Genomic DNA, 17,293 nt, shown 5'->3' with positions numbered 1-17,293 from the left:
TGCTTGTGTGGTTTGGCTTGGTTCTCTTGTTCTGGGGATCTGTTGGTGCAAGGAACATGAGAGACCCTTGAAGCAGACCTGAACCTAAACTGCCAGACTCAGCTGCCCTGAAGTCTGAAGCTGGGCCACTGAGTCGAGCCCACTCTAGATCAGCCAAACCACAGACTACCTGCAGACCCATGAGCATGAGAATAAATGCTCACTGTCGTCCTCCACTGAATTTGGGGTAGTTTGTTATGCAGGAATATTGCAACGATAGCTCATTAATACACACTAAAAATGCACTTCTAATTTAGATTTTGTACATACAATGTGAGAATAAACAGTTTATATTCTATTTTTACAGTTTTTCTTTCCGAAGGAACTCTTTAAAAATGTATAATTTTTTTTATTTTGCTCATCGTTATTTCAGTCTTGTCTTAATCTTGCCAAGAATCTTATTAACACTTTGAGATAGCCAGTTCTTTAGAAGCAAGTTCCTCTGAGTTTTGGAGTTGACAGATGTATCACTTACTTCATCATACCCGCCTGGAGCATCATACGGAAATGAGGAAATCTGCTAAATGAGGATGTAGCCTCCTATTTCTAAAGTTCTTTTCCTTCCAAAGCCAAGAAGAGGTATCAAGACTTTGACATCTTTGCTCTAATTGATGTGCTTATGTTCATAATCCTTAATTGGGGAATCCTTTTCCAAAAGAAACCAATTTGGCCTTTGCCTTTCTGAAACAGAGGTCTCCAGACAATTCCAGGTCTCCTCCAATAGACTACACCATCTCGGAGTTCCTATTGATGAAGAAATTCTCCAATTACCTTTCTATGAAGGTCTACTCTATAGCAATGAAAAGAAATGACCCAGATCTATGTATGTCAACCTGAGTAAATCTCAAAAATAAAATGTCGATTGAAAATAACCAAGATGCTAAATGATACATACTAGGTATTTGATTTGTGTACTTTTAAAAAAAAATACATATCCTTTCTGCCTGTGGACTCCACTGAGTAAGCATCATTCAAGTCTCCCCTCCCGCTGCCGTCATGTCCAAGTCCGTCTCCTGAAAACTGGGACAGCTGTGGAAGCTCTTCCTGGGAGGGTTGAGCTTTGAAACAACCAATGAGAGTCTAAGGAGCCATTCTGAGCAATGGGGAATGCTCATGGACTGTGTAGTAAGGAGAGCTCCAGACACCAAATGCTTCAGGGGCTTTGGGGTTGTCACATACGCCACCGTGGAGGCGGTGGATGCAGCCATGAATGCAAGGCCACACATGAAGTGGAGGGAAGAGTTGTGAAACCAAAGAGGGCTGTTTCAAGAGAAGATTCTCAAAGACTGGGCGCCCACTTCACTGTGAAAAAGGTTTTTATTGGTGGCACTAAAGAAGACACGGAAGAATATCACCTAAGAGATTGTTTTTAACAATATGGGAAAATTGAAGTAATTGAAATCATGACCAGCCAAGGCAGTGGCAAGAAGAGAGGCTTTACTTTTGTGACCCTGAATGACCATGACATCGTAGACAAACTGTAATTCATAAATACCATACTATGAATGGCCAAAACTGTGGGGTGAAGAAAGCCCCATCTAAGCAAGAGATGGCTTGTGCTTCATCCAAAGAGGTCGAAGTCGTTCTGGAAACTTTGGTGGTGGTCATGGAGGTGGTTTTGGTGGGAATGGCAACTTTGATCGTGGTTGAGGTGACTTTGGTGGAGCCCATGTGGTGGTGGGTATGGTGGCAGTGGAGATGGCTATAATAAATTTGCTAATGATGAAAGCAGTTTTGGAGGTGGCGGAGGCTACAACGATTTCGGCAGTTACAACAATCAATCTTCAAATTCTGGACCCATGAAAAGAGAAGACTTTGGAGGCAGAAGCTCTGGCCTCTATGGTGGTGGAGGCCAATACTTTGCCAAACCATGACACCAAGGTGAATGGCAGTTCCAGCAGTAGCTCTGGCAGTGGCAGAAGGTTTAAACTACTGCCAGGAAACAAAGCTTAGCAGGACAGGAGAGCCAGAGAAGTGGCAGGGAAGTTACAGGTTACACAGATTTGTGAACTCAGCCAAGCACAAGGGTGGCAGGGCGTAGCTGCTACAAAGAAGACATGTTTTAGCCAATATTCATGTGTATGGGCAAAAAACTTGAGGGCTGTATTTGTGACTAATTGTATAACAGGTTATTTTGTTTCTGTTTTTTTTTTTTTAATCCCCAGTTCATATTCTTTATAATTTTATTTATTTATTTCTTTTTCCCCCAAAGCCCCAGTAGATAGTTGTATATCATAGTTGCACATCCTTCTAGTTGCTGTATGTGGGACACAGCCTCAGCGTGGCCGGAGAAGCAGTGCCTCAGTGCGCGCCTGGGATCCAAACCCGGGCCGCCAGCAGTGGAGCGCGCGCATTTAACCGCTAAGCCACGGGGCCGGCCCCTGTTTCTGTTTTGTGTAAAGAGCAAAGCATTCCAGCAAAGGGGTTTAATATAGACTTTTTTTTTTTGCACCTGTGCTGTTGATTGCTTAAATGCAATAGTCTGATCATGATGCTGAATAAATGTGTCTTAAAAAAACCATAATGTCATAAGTTGCTTATGGAAAGAGACAGAGAGGAAGCAGGGCAGTGAGGGACAGAGACAGGGCAGTCAGGGACAGATACTAACCTGATAGTGGCCTTCTCTAGGGAGTGGAGGGGAGGGATGCAGCAGGGACTGATGGTTTATTGGGACTTTGGTGACATCTGTAATGTTTTATTTCTTTTAAACATGACTGGAAGTAAACTGAACAATGTTAATCCTTGTTCATTTTGGGTGGTGGAAATATGGGTACTTGTTATGTTGTTCTTTCCTCTTTTCTGCAACTTTTATACTTCTTTAAAAAAACAGTCTTTCAACCTATCCCCACAGCACTCTATCTGTATCATAAAACTTGCCAGTCTGCCTCCTCTCAGTTCCTGACCCATGTGTCTGTCTCCTCCACCTGCCCATGACCTTCCAGAGTGGCCTGATAGCTTGGTGCCCCATGGTGCCTGGGTGAGCCATGATACATGATCTGTTCAATAAGTAGTGACTGAGCAACTACGTGTCCAGGCTGTGCAAGGGGCTGGGGATGGCAATCAAGACCTTGCCCTCCTGAAGCTCACAGGGTAGCTGGGGGATCCAGATGAGTGAGCAGGCAGTTCAGAGGGTGGGCAGTGCCGGGGCTGAGGAAGCATTTAAGAGGGTCCGGAAGAGGGAAGGGAGTGGTGGGGAAGAAAGGGAAGGGGCTGGGGAAAGCCTCCAGGGATCTGAAGGAGAAGTGGTGGCAGTCAAATGAAGGGATGGGAGAAAGAATATTTCCAGCCAAGGGTAAGCTTCAAGGCAAGAGACAGCATGGAGGATTCGAGGAACCAGAAGAAATTCAGAGTTGTGGAGCGCCACAGGGAAATGGGGCTAGAGGGGAAGGCGTGGGTGGAGATGTTGGGTTTGGTGGCACAGGTCCTCCTGGTCAGGAGACTGGGGCTCTACCACTGACTACACAGGCGCATCACTTAATCTGTCTTTAAGCCTCAGTTTCCTCATCCACAAAATGGGGATTAAAAACAATATCTACCTCATCAAGTTGTGAAGATTCAAGGAGGTAATTAACAGAAAATGCCTGGCTCTTGGTCAGGGCTCAATAAATGCTAGTTATTACCTTTATTTTGGGGTGAGGGGAAAGCCACGGAGGAATTTAAGGGGTGCTTCTGACAAGCGCGAAATTGTGTTTTACAAAGACCACTTAGGCAGACAGCAGTAGGGGAAGAGCATGAGGGGCGCCCACGCTCACCAGCTGCTGCAATACCTTGGGATATTTGCCCCTGTGTTTGCATTATTTCAGGGACCATTTCACCATCAAGAGTCTGAGATTAAAAAGGCAAAAGAAAAGGGGAAAAAATTCCCAAGACGATTTCTATCCACGCGAGCCTCCGCCCTCACCAGCCCCGCAGTCACGAGCCTCTCCAGGGATGCGGGCTCCTGGGCGGGGCGCGCCTACTTCCGTTTCAGGTAGGCGATCCCACCAAACACGGCTTCACAGGTGGGAAACTCCTCGGCTGGCCTCGCCCCGCCTGTGAGCTGCAGCCAATCAGACGGCGCGAGGCCAGCAGTGGGTGTGGTTGCACCCGGAGCTGGGTGGAGCCAGACACCAGAAAAGTGCCCAGTTCTACCTTCCGCGCCTGGGCAGCCACAGCCAGGTCCCCTGAAGGGTAGCTGAAGGAAGAATTAAGAGGTCTTCAAGTATTCTGAGTCGGTGGGATGAAGAGGACTTGGGCAGGCCTGCAACAAGATCTGTGAATGAAAGCAGCAGTTCATTCACCCATGAAGTGTTTACTGAGCTCCTACCATGTATATCAGGGACTGTTTTAGGTGCCTGAGGGGCCAAAAGGGACCAGAGTGAATAAAACAAAGTCCCTGACCTCAAGGAGCTTACATCACAGTGATGAACACATAGAAGGAGGTGGTGGTAAGCGCCATAAAATATAAAACGTTGTAAGGAGGATATAGAATGGGAGGGGATACATGTAGGAAGTGATCTGGGGAGGCAAAGATCTGAAGAAAGTGCCTGAAGGAACCATGTAGAAATGTGGGAGAAGAGTATTCTGGGCACAGGCGACAGCAAGTGAACATGTCATAAGGGAGGAGCATGCCTGGTCTGTTCAAGGAACCGCGAAGATCGGTGTGGAAGTTCTATTCAAATTGCTTCTATCTCCTCAGTGAAATGTGAAGCAAAGCTATCAGCTGACAGTGAGGAGGGAGAAGACACTGGAGGTTTGAGAAAGATGTTATAAAAAACTCACCTATGACCCTGGAAGTTGCTGGAAGAATTGGGAATCTTCTGGAACATTTCTTAAGCAAAGTCTCAGAAAGAACTGCAGAAATGAGGTCTCCATCACTTGGAGAGGGGAGGACACCACAGAGGATTCTTAAATCAGTTTGGACCAGTCCTCTTATTCTCAAGAGGCTCTACTAATGCTAAGCTTCTGTGATGGGAAAAGTTAAAGGAATAACGCTGCCTTAATTGATAATGAGCCTCTCTCCCCTCTAAACAAAGAAAAGGTGTAGGAGAGTACTCTTCTCCAAGTAATCATGAAGGTAGAATGCTCCCCAAATGCAAAAGACTATGTTGACAGAATTCTTTATTGTAGAAGTCCAAGAATTGGAAGAAGGCCAAGAAGGGAAACCAGGCACTGCTTTTCCCCTGGACAGAGGAAGAACTGTTCCATGCTTCTTTCTGGAACATGTCATGCTTCTTTCTAGAGCCATGGTTTCAGAGTCATTCTTTCACCAGTTTCCATTGGTTAACTAAAGAGTTGAGAATCAGAAGACTCATAGCCTAACCTCACGTACAGCTGAGAAGGAAAGGTGAGAAAAGGCGAGACCTTTTTTAAAGAAAATGAATCTACTCCACCACATTTATACTCTCCCAAGTAGTCTCCTTAGCAAGCTAGACTCTTATTCCAAGTATGTTGCTAATATTTGAAACGCATTTTGACTTGAATTTATAATTGCTTGTTGATTTCCTGACCATGTTAGAAAATGTCACACTATTTAAAAATCACACCTAAAATACTTGCTCAGCAACCCTACCCAACTTCATTGGGTATGACTTGGATCTGAATGAGTCTTGGCTGTTTCCAAACACCAAATTCCTTTACAAGAGATGATTTGCCACCACTGAGTAAATTTTAAAAGCTTCACTGCAGGCTCAGAAGGCCACTCAAAGGTGGAGTTCTACACATGTTCTGAGTGCAAGACAGTCCTCAGAAAACGGTGATAGCTTTGGAAGGCATATGCTTGTTGTGATATGTTACTTTGGAATGTCTATTAAAAAAAAACAACCTCATGATATTACAGGTAAAATTTTAACTTATTACCAAGCCATGAGAATAAAATAACAACGTTGAGAGTTATCTGAAGGATTTTCCAAAAAAAAAATTTATTTTCATAAATTAACACACATAGTGGGAATTTTAGAGTCACAAACTACCAAACAGAAAAGGAACTGTAGGGGCATCATGTGCGCCAATGTTACCAAAAATGTACAAATTTCACTGAACTATTGACCATGATAATATATAAACACTTCAGGTAGCTATTTACTGGCCCAGACCAGCCCAAGGAGATGCTGAGGGCTCTCACCAAGAATTCAAATCCAATTCAGCACCAGAGAGGGGCTCGTGAAGACACACAATGAACAAGCATCAAATATGAATATGCTGTGCTAAATGGCAGGCTACATGGGGACTCTCATTTTACTATCAAAATAGCCTTTGCTGTCAATTTGTGGCTAGATGATAACATTAAACTTTGATTTTAGTAAAATTAAGCCTTCCACCCCAGCCAGCTTTTTATGTAAGAAGTTCAGTTGTGGTAAGGAGCCCTTTCCTTGTGTGAATCCAGGACAGGATACTCTGCACCTCTGGCCAATTATTGAGACTTTGGATACAGCCACCCACAGAGTGGTGTTTAAGAAGTCCTTTCCATGATAGCAGGGGAAGAGCTTACAGAAACAAAACAAAACAAGGGAATTAAAGAAAGCACCAACTGCATACTTTCCCCCCAGGTAATGGGAGAGAAGTATCACTGCCTAAAAGTTGGTCTTTCGTGGATCTGAATGTACATGGTGTTGATCATGAGATGAAATCCCAGCCTGGAGACGGAGTGCTGGCTCTGCGTTCCATTAGGCTGCACCAAAGCCTCAGATCTGCTGCCCCAGTCCTGCACACTCTGTGCTGCTCTTGGCCTGGCGGGCAGGGAATGAGCCATGGGGGGAGGATCATGCCCAGAGGGTGAGCTCTGGAATCTACCTCAGGTTGGCTCTGGCGCCCACGCAAAAGACCCTTTCAGGCAAAATTTTGACAAAGTGTCATGATTTTCACAGCTCTTGGAGGAGCACTGAGTTTTGGGATTCACAGCATGAGTTTCTGAGCTCTTCAGGCTCCGAGTAAGGCAAACGCTACATGTCTTTCACTGTACCTCCCCCAGTTGTAGCTCTTAGAGTAAGGTCAGTAAGAAAAAGTGGACATAATCTGCTTTAACAGGTGATGAGGTACGTTTAAACTAATGGAGAAATGAAGTTGGGAAGGAGACCAAAAGAAAAGAGGAGGAGGGGAAGGTGGGTGGGGGGAGAGGGAGGAGCAAATATAGCCATAAACTGAAAGATGAAAAAACCATAGTTCAAAGTTTCAGTGAAAAGCTAATGGGCAGAACCCTAACTGGACCTGAGATTTCTCCTCTCTTTCCCATATTAAAACCACTCAACCACCGGAGTTCAGTAAGTTATGGTTAACTGTAACTCCCTACCTCTTGGGGTGGTAAGTCCCCATACTCAGAAATTGTACCAACTCCCACCCCAGAACCAGACCTCCTGTAGCTCTGGGCAGGTGGCGTGCCAGCAGCCGTCTAACGTCTCCCATCATGGGCAGGTACCACAGGCTCCGAGGATCACAGACAGCGCTGCAGCTGGCTAGGCCAATGGTGAAAAGGGACATTAAGACAGGTGTGGCTGAGCATGGCTAGAACCCGATGTACCAACTTCAGGCAAGCAATTTCAAGTTTGCAATGGAGGCCCCTTCTTAACTTTGGAGCAGGGGAAGGGCCCTAGCCAGAGGGCAGGCCGAGAATTTCAAGGGTTGGCCTCAGAGCAGCTTCTCTCCTACATTCCCAGGACAAGGAAGGAGCCCAGGTCTCCATTTCCTCCAGTCCTCCCTTCCCAGATGCCAATGTTCCAAATCACTGCTCCCGGCCCTTACAAGTGCCATGCCTGCAACAGGCAAACTTGAAATTGTATCTCTGTAATGTTGGTGATACCACAGCTGTGCCCACCTCAACTTTAGTCTGCGGGATGACATGGCTGCCACACTGCTGGCTCGTCTGCACTGGCAGTGGAGCTGGCAAACAGGGCTCTGTCGACACACTGGAAGTTTGCAAGCTGTCCAGCAGGAGCTCCCTAAAACATCTGCACAAGGGCACAATGTGTTACTCATCCCACTCCCTTAAGCAAAAAGACAGAGAGAAGCATTTAGTGTCTAAGGACCCTGTCCCAGGAAGGGAGAGGTATTGAGGTGAAACACAGATCGTGTCTATACAGTCTGGGCAAAGTGGATGTAGAACAGCAGAATCTGGTACGCATCATTCAGAGCCAGTATGGAAACCTGGCTCTCTTCTAATGCTATTTGGCCATGGCCTTAAGAAGCCTCCATGGATTACCAGGTGTGTATTTCACTTAATAAATGCTATGGCTGAGGCAGTGGGCCTAGAAGATAGACGTGGCACTTTGTTTTTCTTGCTCATGTAAGTTTTTCTGCTCCAGTGTGGCATAGACTGTCAACCTGCAAAGGAAAGGCACGTAGAGACCCCCACCCCCCCGCCCCATCTCCCCACCCACTAACAAATGGGGAAGCACAAGAAACCTAGGAGACACATTCCAGGACGGCATCACTCACTCTTCTCTAACAGACTGATTTGAAAATGTCTCTGGAACTCTGACAGTTCCCATCAGCAGCTGCTTCCCAGCAGTGGCTCCTAGGAGGATGGGAAGAGGTGACCAGTGTCCTGAGGCTGGGTTTAGCATCCCACTCACCAGCCAAGGAATGTTAATTCTCTGAACTCTTGTTTTGAGAGAGAGAGAGAGAGAAAAAAAAAAAAAAGATAAAACCTAGGAGAAGGAAGGGAGGGGAAGCAGGGCAACGACACACAGGGATTAAGTGGAAAAGGAATGAAACCTCTGGGCCTGCTGACCCACACAGCATCCTTCTGCCCACAGACTACTGTAGGCACAGGTGACGCAGCTCAGCTAACTCTGGCATTCTACAAAATTTCCAGTAGGTTTGACACAGGAGCCCAGAGTACAACGAGGTGCCCTCAGAGAGAGCTGGCCGTGGAATTTCATGATTGCACCGCAAGAATGCATCACTGGGTTTGAACCACGGCCGATCGCCTCTCCCCATTCTTGGAGCAGGTTGCTCTGACATCTGCAAACACTCTGGGTCAGGGTTTATCACCACCAGAGCTGTTGTACTCAACTCTGTTACAGACCACTTTAGGTAAAACCCATTAAGACCACACCCAACCTTTTCTATTTTTTAAATGATTGGGAGAGAAACCTGCTCTTACTTCCATCATTAACATAAATACATCTACTTAGTGGGCAAGAATGAGAACCCAGATGGAAAAAAGTGCTCCCTCTAATGAGTTACACTAGAAGTTGGAGATGGGGGAGGGACTGCTTGAAACACATGAATGGGAAAATGTCTCTCCATTGTCCCATATCATGCACCGAAAAACTGGGTCAAATGCCTATCATATATTCTGAAGACATGTATTGTCTTTCTCCTTGATGTCTTAAAAAAATTGTTCTAAAATCACATTTAAAGGCTCCAAACATGCAGCAATAATACAAAAAAAAAAAAAAAAAAAGAAAGAAAGAAATAAAACAAAGGAAAATAACACTACATTAAAAAGTGCAACTTACTTTGAATGGGGCCTGGACGGGCTCCTCTGGCACTAGTGACCCACAGTCAGAGGGGAGAAAAATGATGGGAAAAAGCCATACACACATGCGCACACACATGCGCGCGCACACACATGCGCGCACACACACACACACACACACATACACATACACACACACACACACACACACACAAAACCAGTTCTGGGCAGACAGACTCAAAGAATTAGAAAACCCAACAGCTCATCTTTCCTCAACTACTGAAATGAGCCAGTGAGACCATATAGGACAGGATGCCAGGTCCCCCTCCCTAGGCCACATCTCTAAATAATCTTGGTCTAGCACCACTGTAAACAACGTGGAACTTTCACATGGACGTGCAAATGCTGTGAGTCCTTGGAATCCTAGTGTTACTGAAGGTATGCTGCGCCCTCCTCCCGTGGATGGCAGAGTGGGGGGAGGAGGAGGTCAGATGTCATTCAGGACCATTTCCAGGAGAAAGGGAGCATTCCTGAGGTTCTATACTCAGCAGTAAAAGTAGAGGACCCTCCTTCACCAGTTCCTAAAAAGGGTACACCTTGAAATAGGTAACAATCCATGGACTGCATTTTGAGTGGTTTGGGTAGTAGGGTAAAATTAGGCAACCTCTTCCGAGGAGGCCTGGAAAATCTAAAATTGGCACTCCCAAACCGAATTGCTTCTCAACAACCAGATGATTGCTCCTGTTCCTCTTCCTTGGCAAAGAAGGTCTCCAGTTCCATTAGTTTCTGTATCAAAAGGGCATCCAGCTCTCGACTCTGCAGCGCCGCCTTCTGGGCCCTGGTAAAGCTGCCTGCCACCTTGACCTTACCACGAGCTCTTCTCTTTCGTGGGACTGTAAAATCCTGAAATTCTAAAACTCGCTTCCTCTTCTGTTGGCTGATTGAGATTAGCGTACCATTTCGTTCCTTAGGTTCCTCAAAGATGGTCTCTAAACACCTAAGGGTGGAGCACAAAACAGAATCATCAACACTGACTCTTGTGGCCCAGCTCCTGGGCCACCAACCCTTCTGGCCAACGGGGGCTGAAAGCTACCTGCACTAACAACTCCTGACTCAACTGTTTCCTCTGGCCAGTATCTATTTTTTTGTATGATAAAACATATATATTTATGAATATGTACTACAAGCACATAGTGAAAAAATTGAAACTGGATAAAAGAGTAAAGAATAAAAAAGATCAACGCCCCATAGGCAACACCAGCAACAGTTTGGGTATCCCCCAAAAGTCATTCAATGTACAGATATGCATAAATAAGCATATATTATCAGAGGTTGGCCCTTTTGTGTAAAGGGCCAGGGAGTAAACATTTTAAAATTAATGAGGGCCGGCCCTGTGGCTTGGTGGTTAAGTGCGCGCGCTGCGATGCTGGTGGCCCGGGTTCGGATCCCGGGTGCGCATCGAGGCACCACTTCTCTGTTCATCCTGAGGCCGAGTCCCACATACAGCAACTAGAAGGATGTGCAGCTACGACACACAACTAACTATCCACTGGGGCTTTGGGGGGAAAAAATAAAATAAACAAAATCTTTAAAAAAATAAAAAATAAAAAGAAAAAATAAATAAAACTAATGAGCCATACAGGTCTCTGTTACATATTCTGTTTTTATATAGATTTTTTTTTTTTTAATTTTTTTGTGAGGAAGATCAGCCCGGAGCTAACATCCATGCCAATCCTCCTCTTTTTGCTGAGGAAGACCAGCTCTGAGCTAACATCTATTGCCAATCCTCCTCCCTTCCCACCCCCAAAGCCCCAGTAGATAGTTGTATGTCATAGTTGCACATCCTTCTAGTTGCTGTATGTGGGACGCCGCGTCAGCATGGCCAGAGAAGCGGTGCATCGGTGGGGCCCAGGATCCGAACCCCGGCCACTAGTAGCAGAGCACGCGCACTTAACCGCTAAGCCACGGGGCCGGCCCATCTATTTTGTTTTTAAACAACTTTTTAAAAATACAGAAACCATTATTAGCTCACAGACCATAAAATAAAAAGAAAGAAAACAGGTCACTAGCTGGATTTGGCCTGTAGTTTGCTGACCCATGGCAAATATCTTCCACTTTGGTTTTTTTCCTTACTCAAACTACATACATTGTCCTACGCACTGTGCCTCTTTGACCTGTCAATAACCTTTAAAATTGTTTCAATTTGGAACACAGGTATCTGATTCATTCTTTTTAATAGCTATACAGGGTATTCCATTATGAGGATGGATCACAATTTAATCAGAACCCTATTAATGGATATTGTAAGTTGTTTCCAATCCTTTCCTATTATTTAGCAATGCTGCAATGAATAATCTTGTACAAACGTCTTAGGGCAAATGTTTCTCTTGTAGGATAAAATCCTAGAACTCTCCTGCTACATCTTAGATACAACAGGAATTTAACGAATGTTTAGTGACTTGAACTGAAATCTGATCCAAAGTAGCCAGGTGAAACTCTTTCTGTATTTGGGTTTGAAATCATATCTGAAGATCAATCATTATTAGTCCTGAAGAAGAGAGCCAGCACATTTGCTAAAAACACAAGTACGAACTAAAAGGAGACTACATTTTCTTTATCTACCTAACCCAACACACGTTTCTTTCCTATCCTACCACCAATCCCAATTCAAGTGTTGGGAACTAAAAATATCAATTCTAGTTATATCCAAGACCCAATACTGGAAGAACTGAACACAAAACCCTTTCTGAAGTGAAAGGATTGGAGATTTACATCGATCATTTCAGAAGCCCTCCCAGGTTATTATTTCCTACTCATATGTACATACCTGTTAGCAGGAGGAGACTTATAATTCTTGTTGGTATATATTTCTTCTAAACTAAACTCCTTTTTCTTTAACCTGAAAAGAGAACAAAATAAATTCTTCATGCTCTCTTCAGAGAGATAAGATTGGCTTCCCAACTCTACTCTTTTCATTCTTTTACTTTCAACTATTCTGTAATAAGTTTTATTTATTTATTTATTTATTTCATGAGGAAGATCGGCCCTGAGCTAACATCTGCCAATCCTCCTCTTTTTTTTTGCTGAGGAAGACTGGCCCTGGCCTAACATCCACACCCATCCTCCTCTACTTTATATGGGACGCCGTCACAGCATGTCTTGACAAGTGGTGCGTCAGTGCGCGCCCAGAATCCGAACCGGTGAACCCCGGGCCGCTGCAGCGGAGCACGCGCACTTAACCGCTGCACCACCGGGCCGGCCCCTGTAATAAGTTTTAGATGTCTCATGTGAACAACATTTACTGGATTTTCTTTTCCAGGCTGCCAATCTTCAACTTTATGAAATTTAGTCCATTTATACGTACTGGGAATGATATAACTGGATTTATATCTATGATCTTATTTACAGCTTCTTTTTATCCTACCTTTTCAATGTTTCTTTTCTTAACAGACTGCTCTTTTTTTTTAAATAATGATTTTTATTTACTTTAAGCGATTTCTTTCTTTTTTTTTTTTCATTTGGGAGGAAGACTAGCCCTGAGCTAACATCCGATGCCCATCTTCCTCTACTTTATATGGGACGCTGCCACAGCATGGCTTACCAAGTGGTGCATCGGTGCGCGCCTGGGATCCGAACCTGCGAACCTGGGGCTGCCGAAGTGGAGCGCTCGCACTTAACCGCTTGCGCCACCGGGTCAGCCCCCCCCCCCCTCTTTTATTCCCCTTTCCTGGCTTGGAAATCATATACTCTTCTACTTTTTTAGTGGTTGGTAAGAATTTTAATGAGTATATTTAACTTAGAAACTGAAGTGCATCAGTATTTTTACCCTTCTCCCAAACAACACAAGGTCTCTGGAACTTCAAACTCCGATCAATACTATCCCAATTTATCTTATTAATGCTCTGTTTTGTCTCCTTTCTTATTTTGTAATTTATTTCTTGAAGAAACCAGGTCATTTGGCCTGTGGCTTCCCCAATCTAGATTTTCTGGATTATATCCACATGGTGTCATTTAACGTGTTCCTCTGACCTAAACATATGGGAAATACTATAGGTATTTCCTACAGATTGGCAATTAGATACACAGGCATAATCAGATTTAGGTGTTTTGGGGCTTTTTGATAAGAAGATTTTTAATAGTGGTTTATCAGGAGGGACATCATACCCTGTTGTCACCGTTTTTGTGAAATTAACAGCTACTGATGAACATCAACTACATTTATTATTTCTTCAGGATCATACATGGTGATAGTCTATCATTCCTTCTTCACTCATTTGATAGAATTCTTCTACCTAAATTGAAACTTCATGCTCATCAATTATTTGGTAACCCTGAGGTACAGTTCACAGAGGAAAAGCAGGTCATATGCTTGGTTCTATCCCCCTCCCCTTTTTTTTTTACCAATTTCCAAAATAATTAATTGGTTCCCTAATATCACCCAAATATGGCAAATGAGTTGTTTTTTTTTTTTAAAGTATCATTGAAAACTATTGGATTTAAACACATTTGACGTGCTTCAATCTATTGCAGCTATTATTCCTGTTGATGCTCAGACTGTTTCATCTGTGGCCACTGGGAGTTCCAAATTGGTTTCTGAATCTCTTTGACATGACCCTAGTAATCTTTGACAGCTTCATCACTTTCCAGTATGACAAGATATTCTACATTCATCTTGTACATTTCCTGCCCTAGACCTATAATCAGTCTTCAAGGAGTCCTGGTTCATATACTATAAAATTCACCCTTTTATTTATTTATTTATGAGTGTACTCAATTCATTTGTTTATTGTTAATTTTTACTACTATGTAAAAGATAATAGCTTCAAGCCTCAACCTTCGACCTGCTTTTGCTCTGCAAATTATACCTCAGGGTTACCAAATAACTGATGAGCATGAAGTTTCTATTTAGGTAGAAGAATTCTACCAAATGAATGAAGAAGGAATGACAGACTGTCGCCATGTGTGACCCTAAAGAAATAGTAAATGTAGTCAATGTTCATCAGTGGCTATTATAGAGAGCATAATAACTTCATTATAAAAGAGCAAATCACTACAAAGTTTCTGTGCTTTAAACTTGTTTCAGTTAAGAAAAGGAGAGACTGCAGATGGCAATTAACTTTTTGGCATCATGTTTTAGTTTCTTCCTGGCTTTCTGGAAATCTTAACTGAGGTGTAGTTTGGTTCAATTCCAATTCAGCAAAGAACATGCTTGTGGAAAATACACATAAACAGTAACATGGGTATGATTTTTCATAGTGATTTAGCACTGGCATTCCAATAAACAACCGCTACTTTGCTTCTTAACAATGGCAATAGCTACATTACATTAAGGATGTCAAGACAGGCAAACAGAAAGTGAAAGATTAGGCTCCCTGACAGTCATTCTGACTTGCAAATCATGGCAGTACGCATCCACGTCCAGCTTCTGAGCTGAGGTGAAGGTTGGTGAGCCAGGTGCAAATTCTGGAATTCCTGGGCTCTCAACAAACTTTGCCTTCCTCAGAGGGGCTTCACTCACTGGAAGTGGTGGATCTGCCTCAAAAGCAGATACCTTCTGTGGAGATGCCCTCTTGCACAGAGTGGCTCTGGCAAGAGTCTACACTTGAGTGTCTTCCATCTGGTGGTTCCTTGTTCCCTCCATCACTTGATCTGTTTTTACAACTCGATTTCCCTCCAGTAAGAAGCATCTTGAGACTATTCCAAAACGTGGTTGTGCTATTCCAGTACTAACAAAACTGCCACTCTACGGGGTTGCTGCATCCTAGGGTCAAGCCCTAGTCTCCGAGGTCTCCTGTAAAGACTGTGCAGCTTGTCGGTGCTGCCCTTGCTGTGCTCCGATGCCCCAGATGGGTCTGCGCGGGGGAACAGGTGTGGAGGGGCCTCACGGTCAGTGGTCCTCCTGTCAGCAGCAGCAGGCCTAAAATTCACCCTTTTAAAGCGTACAATCCAGTGGTTTTTAGTATATGCACAAGGTTATTCATCAGTCACCACTATTTAATTCCAGAACATTTTCATTACCCCCAAAGAAACCTTGTATCAGTTAACAGTCACTCCACCCTCCCTTATCCCAGTGCCTGGCAACCACTCACCTACTTTTTGTCTCTATGGTTTAGTCTATTCTGGACATTTCAGATAAATGGAATTGTACAGTATAGGCCCTTCTGAATCTGCCTTCTTTCATTTAGCATACTGTTTTCATGGTTCATTCATGTTGCAGCATGTATTAGTAGTTCATTCCTTTTTACAACTGAATAACACAATACTCTACGGATACACATTTTCTTTATCCATTCATCAATCGATGAACATTTGGATTATTTCCACTTTTAGCTATTACGTATAACAGCTGCTATGAACATTCATGTACAAGATTCTGTGTGAACACGTTTTCAATTCCCTTGTATATATACCTCGGAGTAGTCATACGTAACTGTTTAATGTTTTGAGGAACTGCCAAACTATTTCCCACAGTGGCTACATAATTTTACATTCCCACAGCAATGTATGAGAGTTCCAATTTCTCCCCATCCTCACTGCCGACACTTGTTATTTTATTGTTTTTATTTTTATAAAAATTATAGCCATCCTAGGGAGTGGGAAACATCCTGCGGTTTTGATTTGCAGTTCCCTAATAACTAATGATGTTGATAACCTTTTCACATGCTTGGTCATCTATCTTCTTTGCAGAAATGTCTATTCAAATTCTTTGCCCATTTTAAAAAATTGAGTTGTTGTCTTTTTGTTGTTGAGTTGTAAGAGTTCTTTATATATTGTGGATACTAGACCCCTATCAGATATATGATTTGTAAATACTTTCTTGATTCTGTGGGTTATCTGTTATCTTTTTTTTTTAATAGACTTTATTATTTAAAGCAGTTTTTGGTTCACAGCAAAACTGAATGGACAGTACAGAGAGTTCTCATATACACCCTGCCCCAACATAAGCACAGCATCCCCTACTATCAATATCCCACACCGGAGTGGCACATTTTTTATAACTGATGAACCCACATGGACACATCATTATCACCCAAAGTCCGTGGTTAACCTTAGGGTTCGCTCTTGGTATTGTACATTCTACAGGTTTGGATAAATGTATAATGACATGTATCCACCATTATAGTATCATACAGAATCATTTTCACTATCCTTAAAATCATCTGTGCTCGCCTATTCATCTGCTCCTCCTCCCTAGCCCCTGGCAACTATTGATTCTTTTATGTCTTCATAGTTGTGCCTTATACAGTTGGAATCATACTATGTAGCTTATTCAAACTGGCTTATACACACTTAGTAGTATGTATTTAAGGTTTCCCCATGTCTTTTCATGGCCTGATAGCTCATTTCTTTTTAGTGCTGAATAATATTCCACTGTCTGCATGTACCATAGTTTATCCATTTACCTACTGAAGGACATCTTGGTTGCTTCCAAGCTTTGGCAATTATAAATAAGGCTGCTATAAACATTCATGTGCAAGTTTTTGTACAGACATACATTTTCAACTCATCTGAGTAAATAGCAAAGAACACTACTGCTGAATCATAAGGTAAGAGTACGTTTAGTTTTGTAAGAAACCGCCAAACTGTCTTACAAAGTGGCTATACCATTTTGCATTGCCACCAGCAATGAATGAGAATTCCTGTTGCTGCACATCCTCACCAGCATCTGATGTAGTGTGTTCTGGATTTTGGCCATTCTAATGTGTGTGTAGTGGCATCTTGTTTTAATTTGCAATTCCCTAATTATATACAATGCGGAACATCTTTTCATTGGCTTATTTGCCATCTCTATATCTTCTTTGGTAAGGTGTCTGTTAAGATCTTTGGCCCATTTTTTAATCAAGATGTTCATTTCTT

The 17,293-nt window shown here is 43.2% G+C and overlaps 1 protein-coding gene and 1 pseudogene across 4 annotated transcripts in view; one reads left to right on the top strand and one right to left on the bottom strand.

Moving 5' to 3' along the window:
• The first annotated feature begins 974 nt into the window (after positions 1-974).
• On the top strand, positions 975-2,197 carry LOC101388843 (heterogeneous nuclear ribonucleoprotein A1-like 2; annotated as a pseudogene).
• A 6,180-nt stretch (positions 2,198-8,377) lies between these two features.
• PRR14L (proline rich 14 like) overlaps positions 8,378-17,293 on the bottom strand; it is a 75,598-nt gene continuing 66,682 nt past the window's right edge. For all 4 annotated transcript variants that reach the window (XM_004429742.3, XM_087423932.1, XM_014786950.2 and 1 more), the window contains 2 exons: positions 12,264-12,335; positions 8,378-10,433 (listed from right to left, as the gene is read on the bottom strand). In XM_004429742.3, the coding sequence (XP_004429799.2) occupies positions 10,157-10,433; positions 12,264-12,335 (349 nt within the window). In that variant the 3' untranslated portion in view covers positions 8,378-10,156. The remainder of the gene's footprint in view (positions 10,434-12,263; positions 12,336-17,293) is intronic.

Source organism: Ceratotherium simum, chromosome 35 (genome assembly GCF_057802395.1).
Source record: "Ceratotherium simum simum isolate JZ-2026a chromosome 35, ASM5780239v1, whole genome shotgun sequence".
Classification (NCBI taxonomy): Eukaryota; Metazoa; Chordata; class Mammalia; order Perissodactyla; family Rhinocerotidae; genus Ceratotherium; species Ceratotherium simum.
The sequence above is the reverse complement of the archived record's forward strand: the minus strand, read 5'-3'. Positions and strand labels throughout refer to the sequence as shown.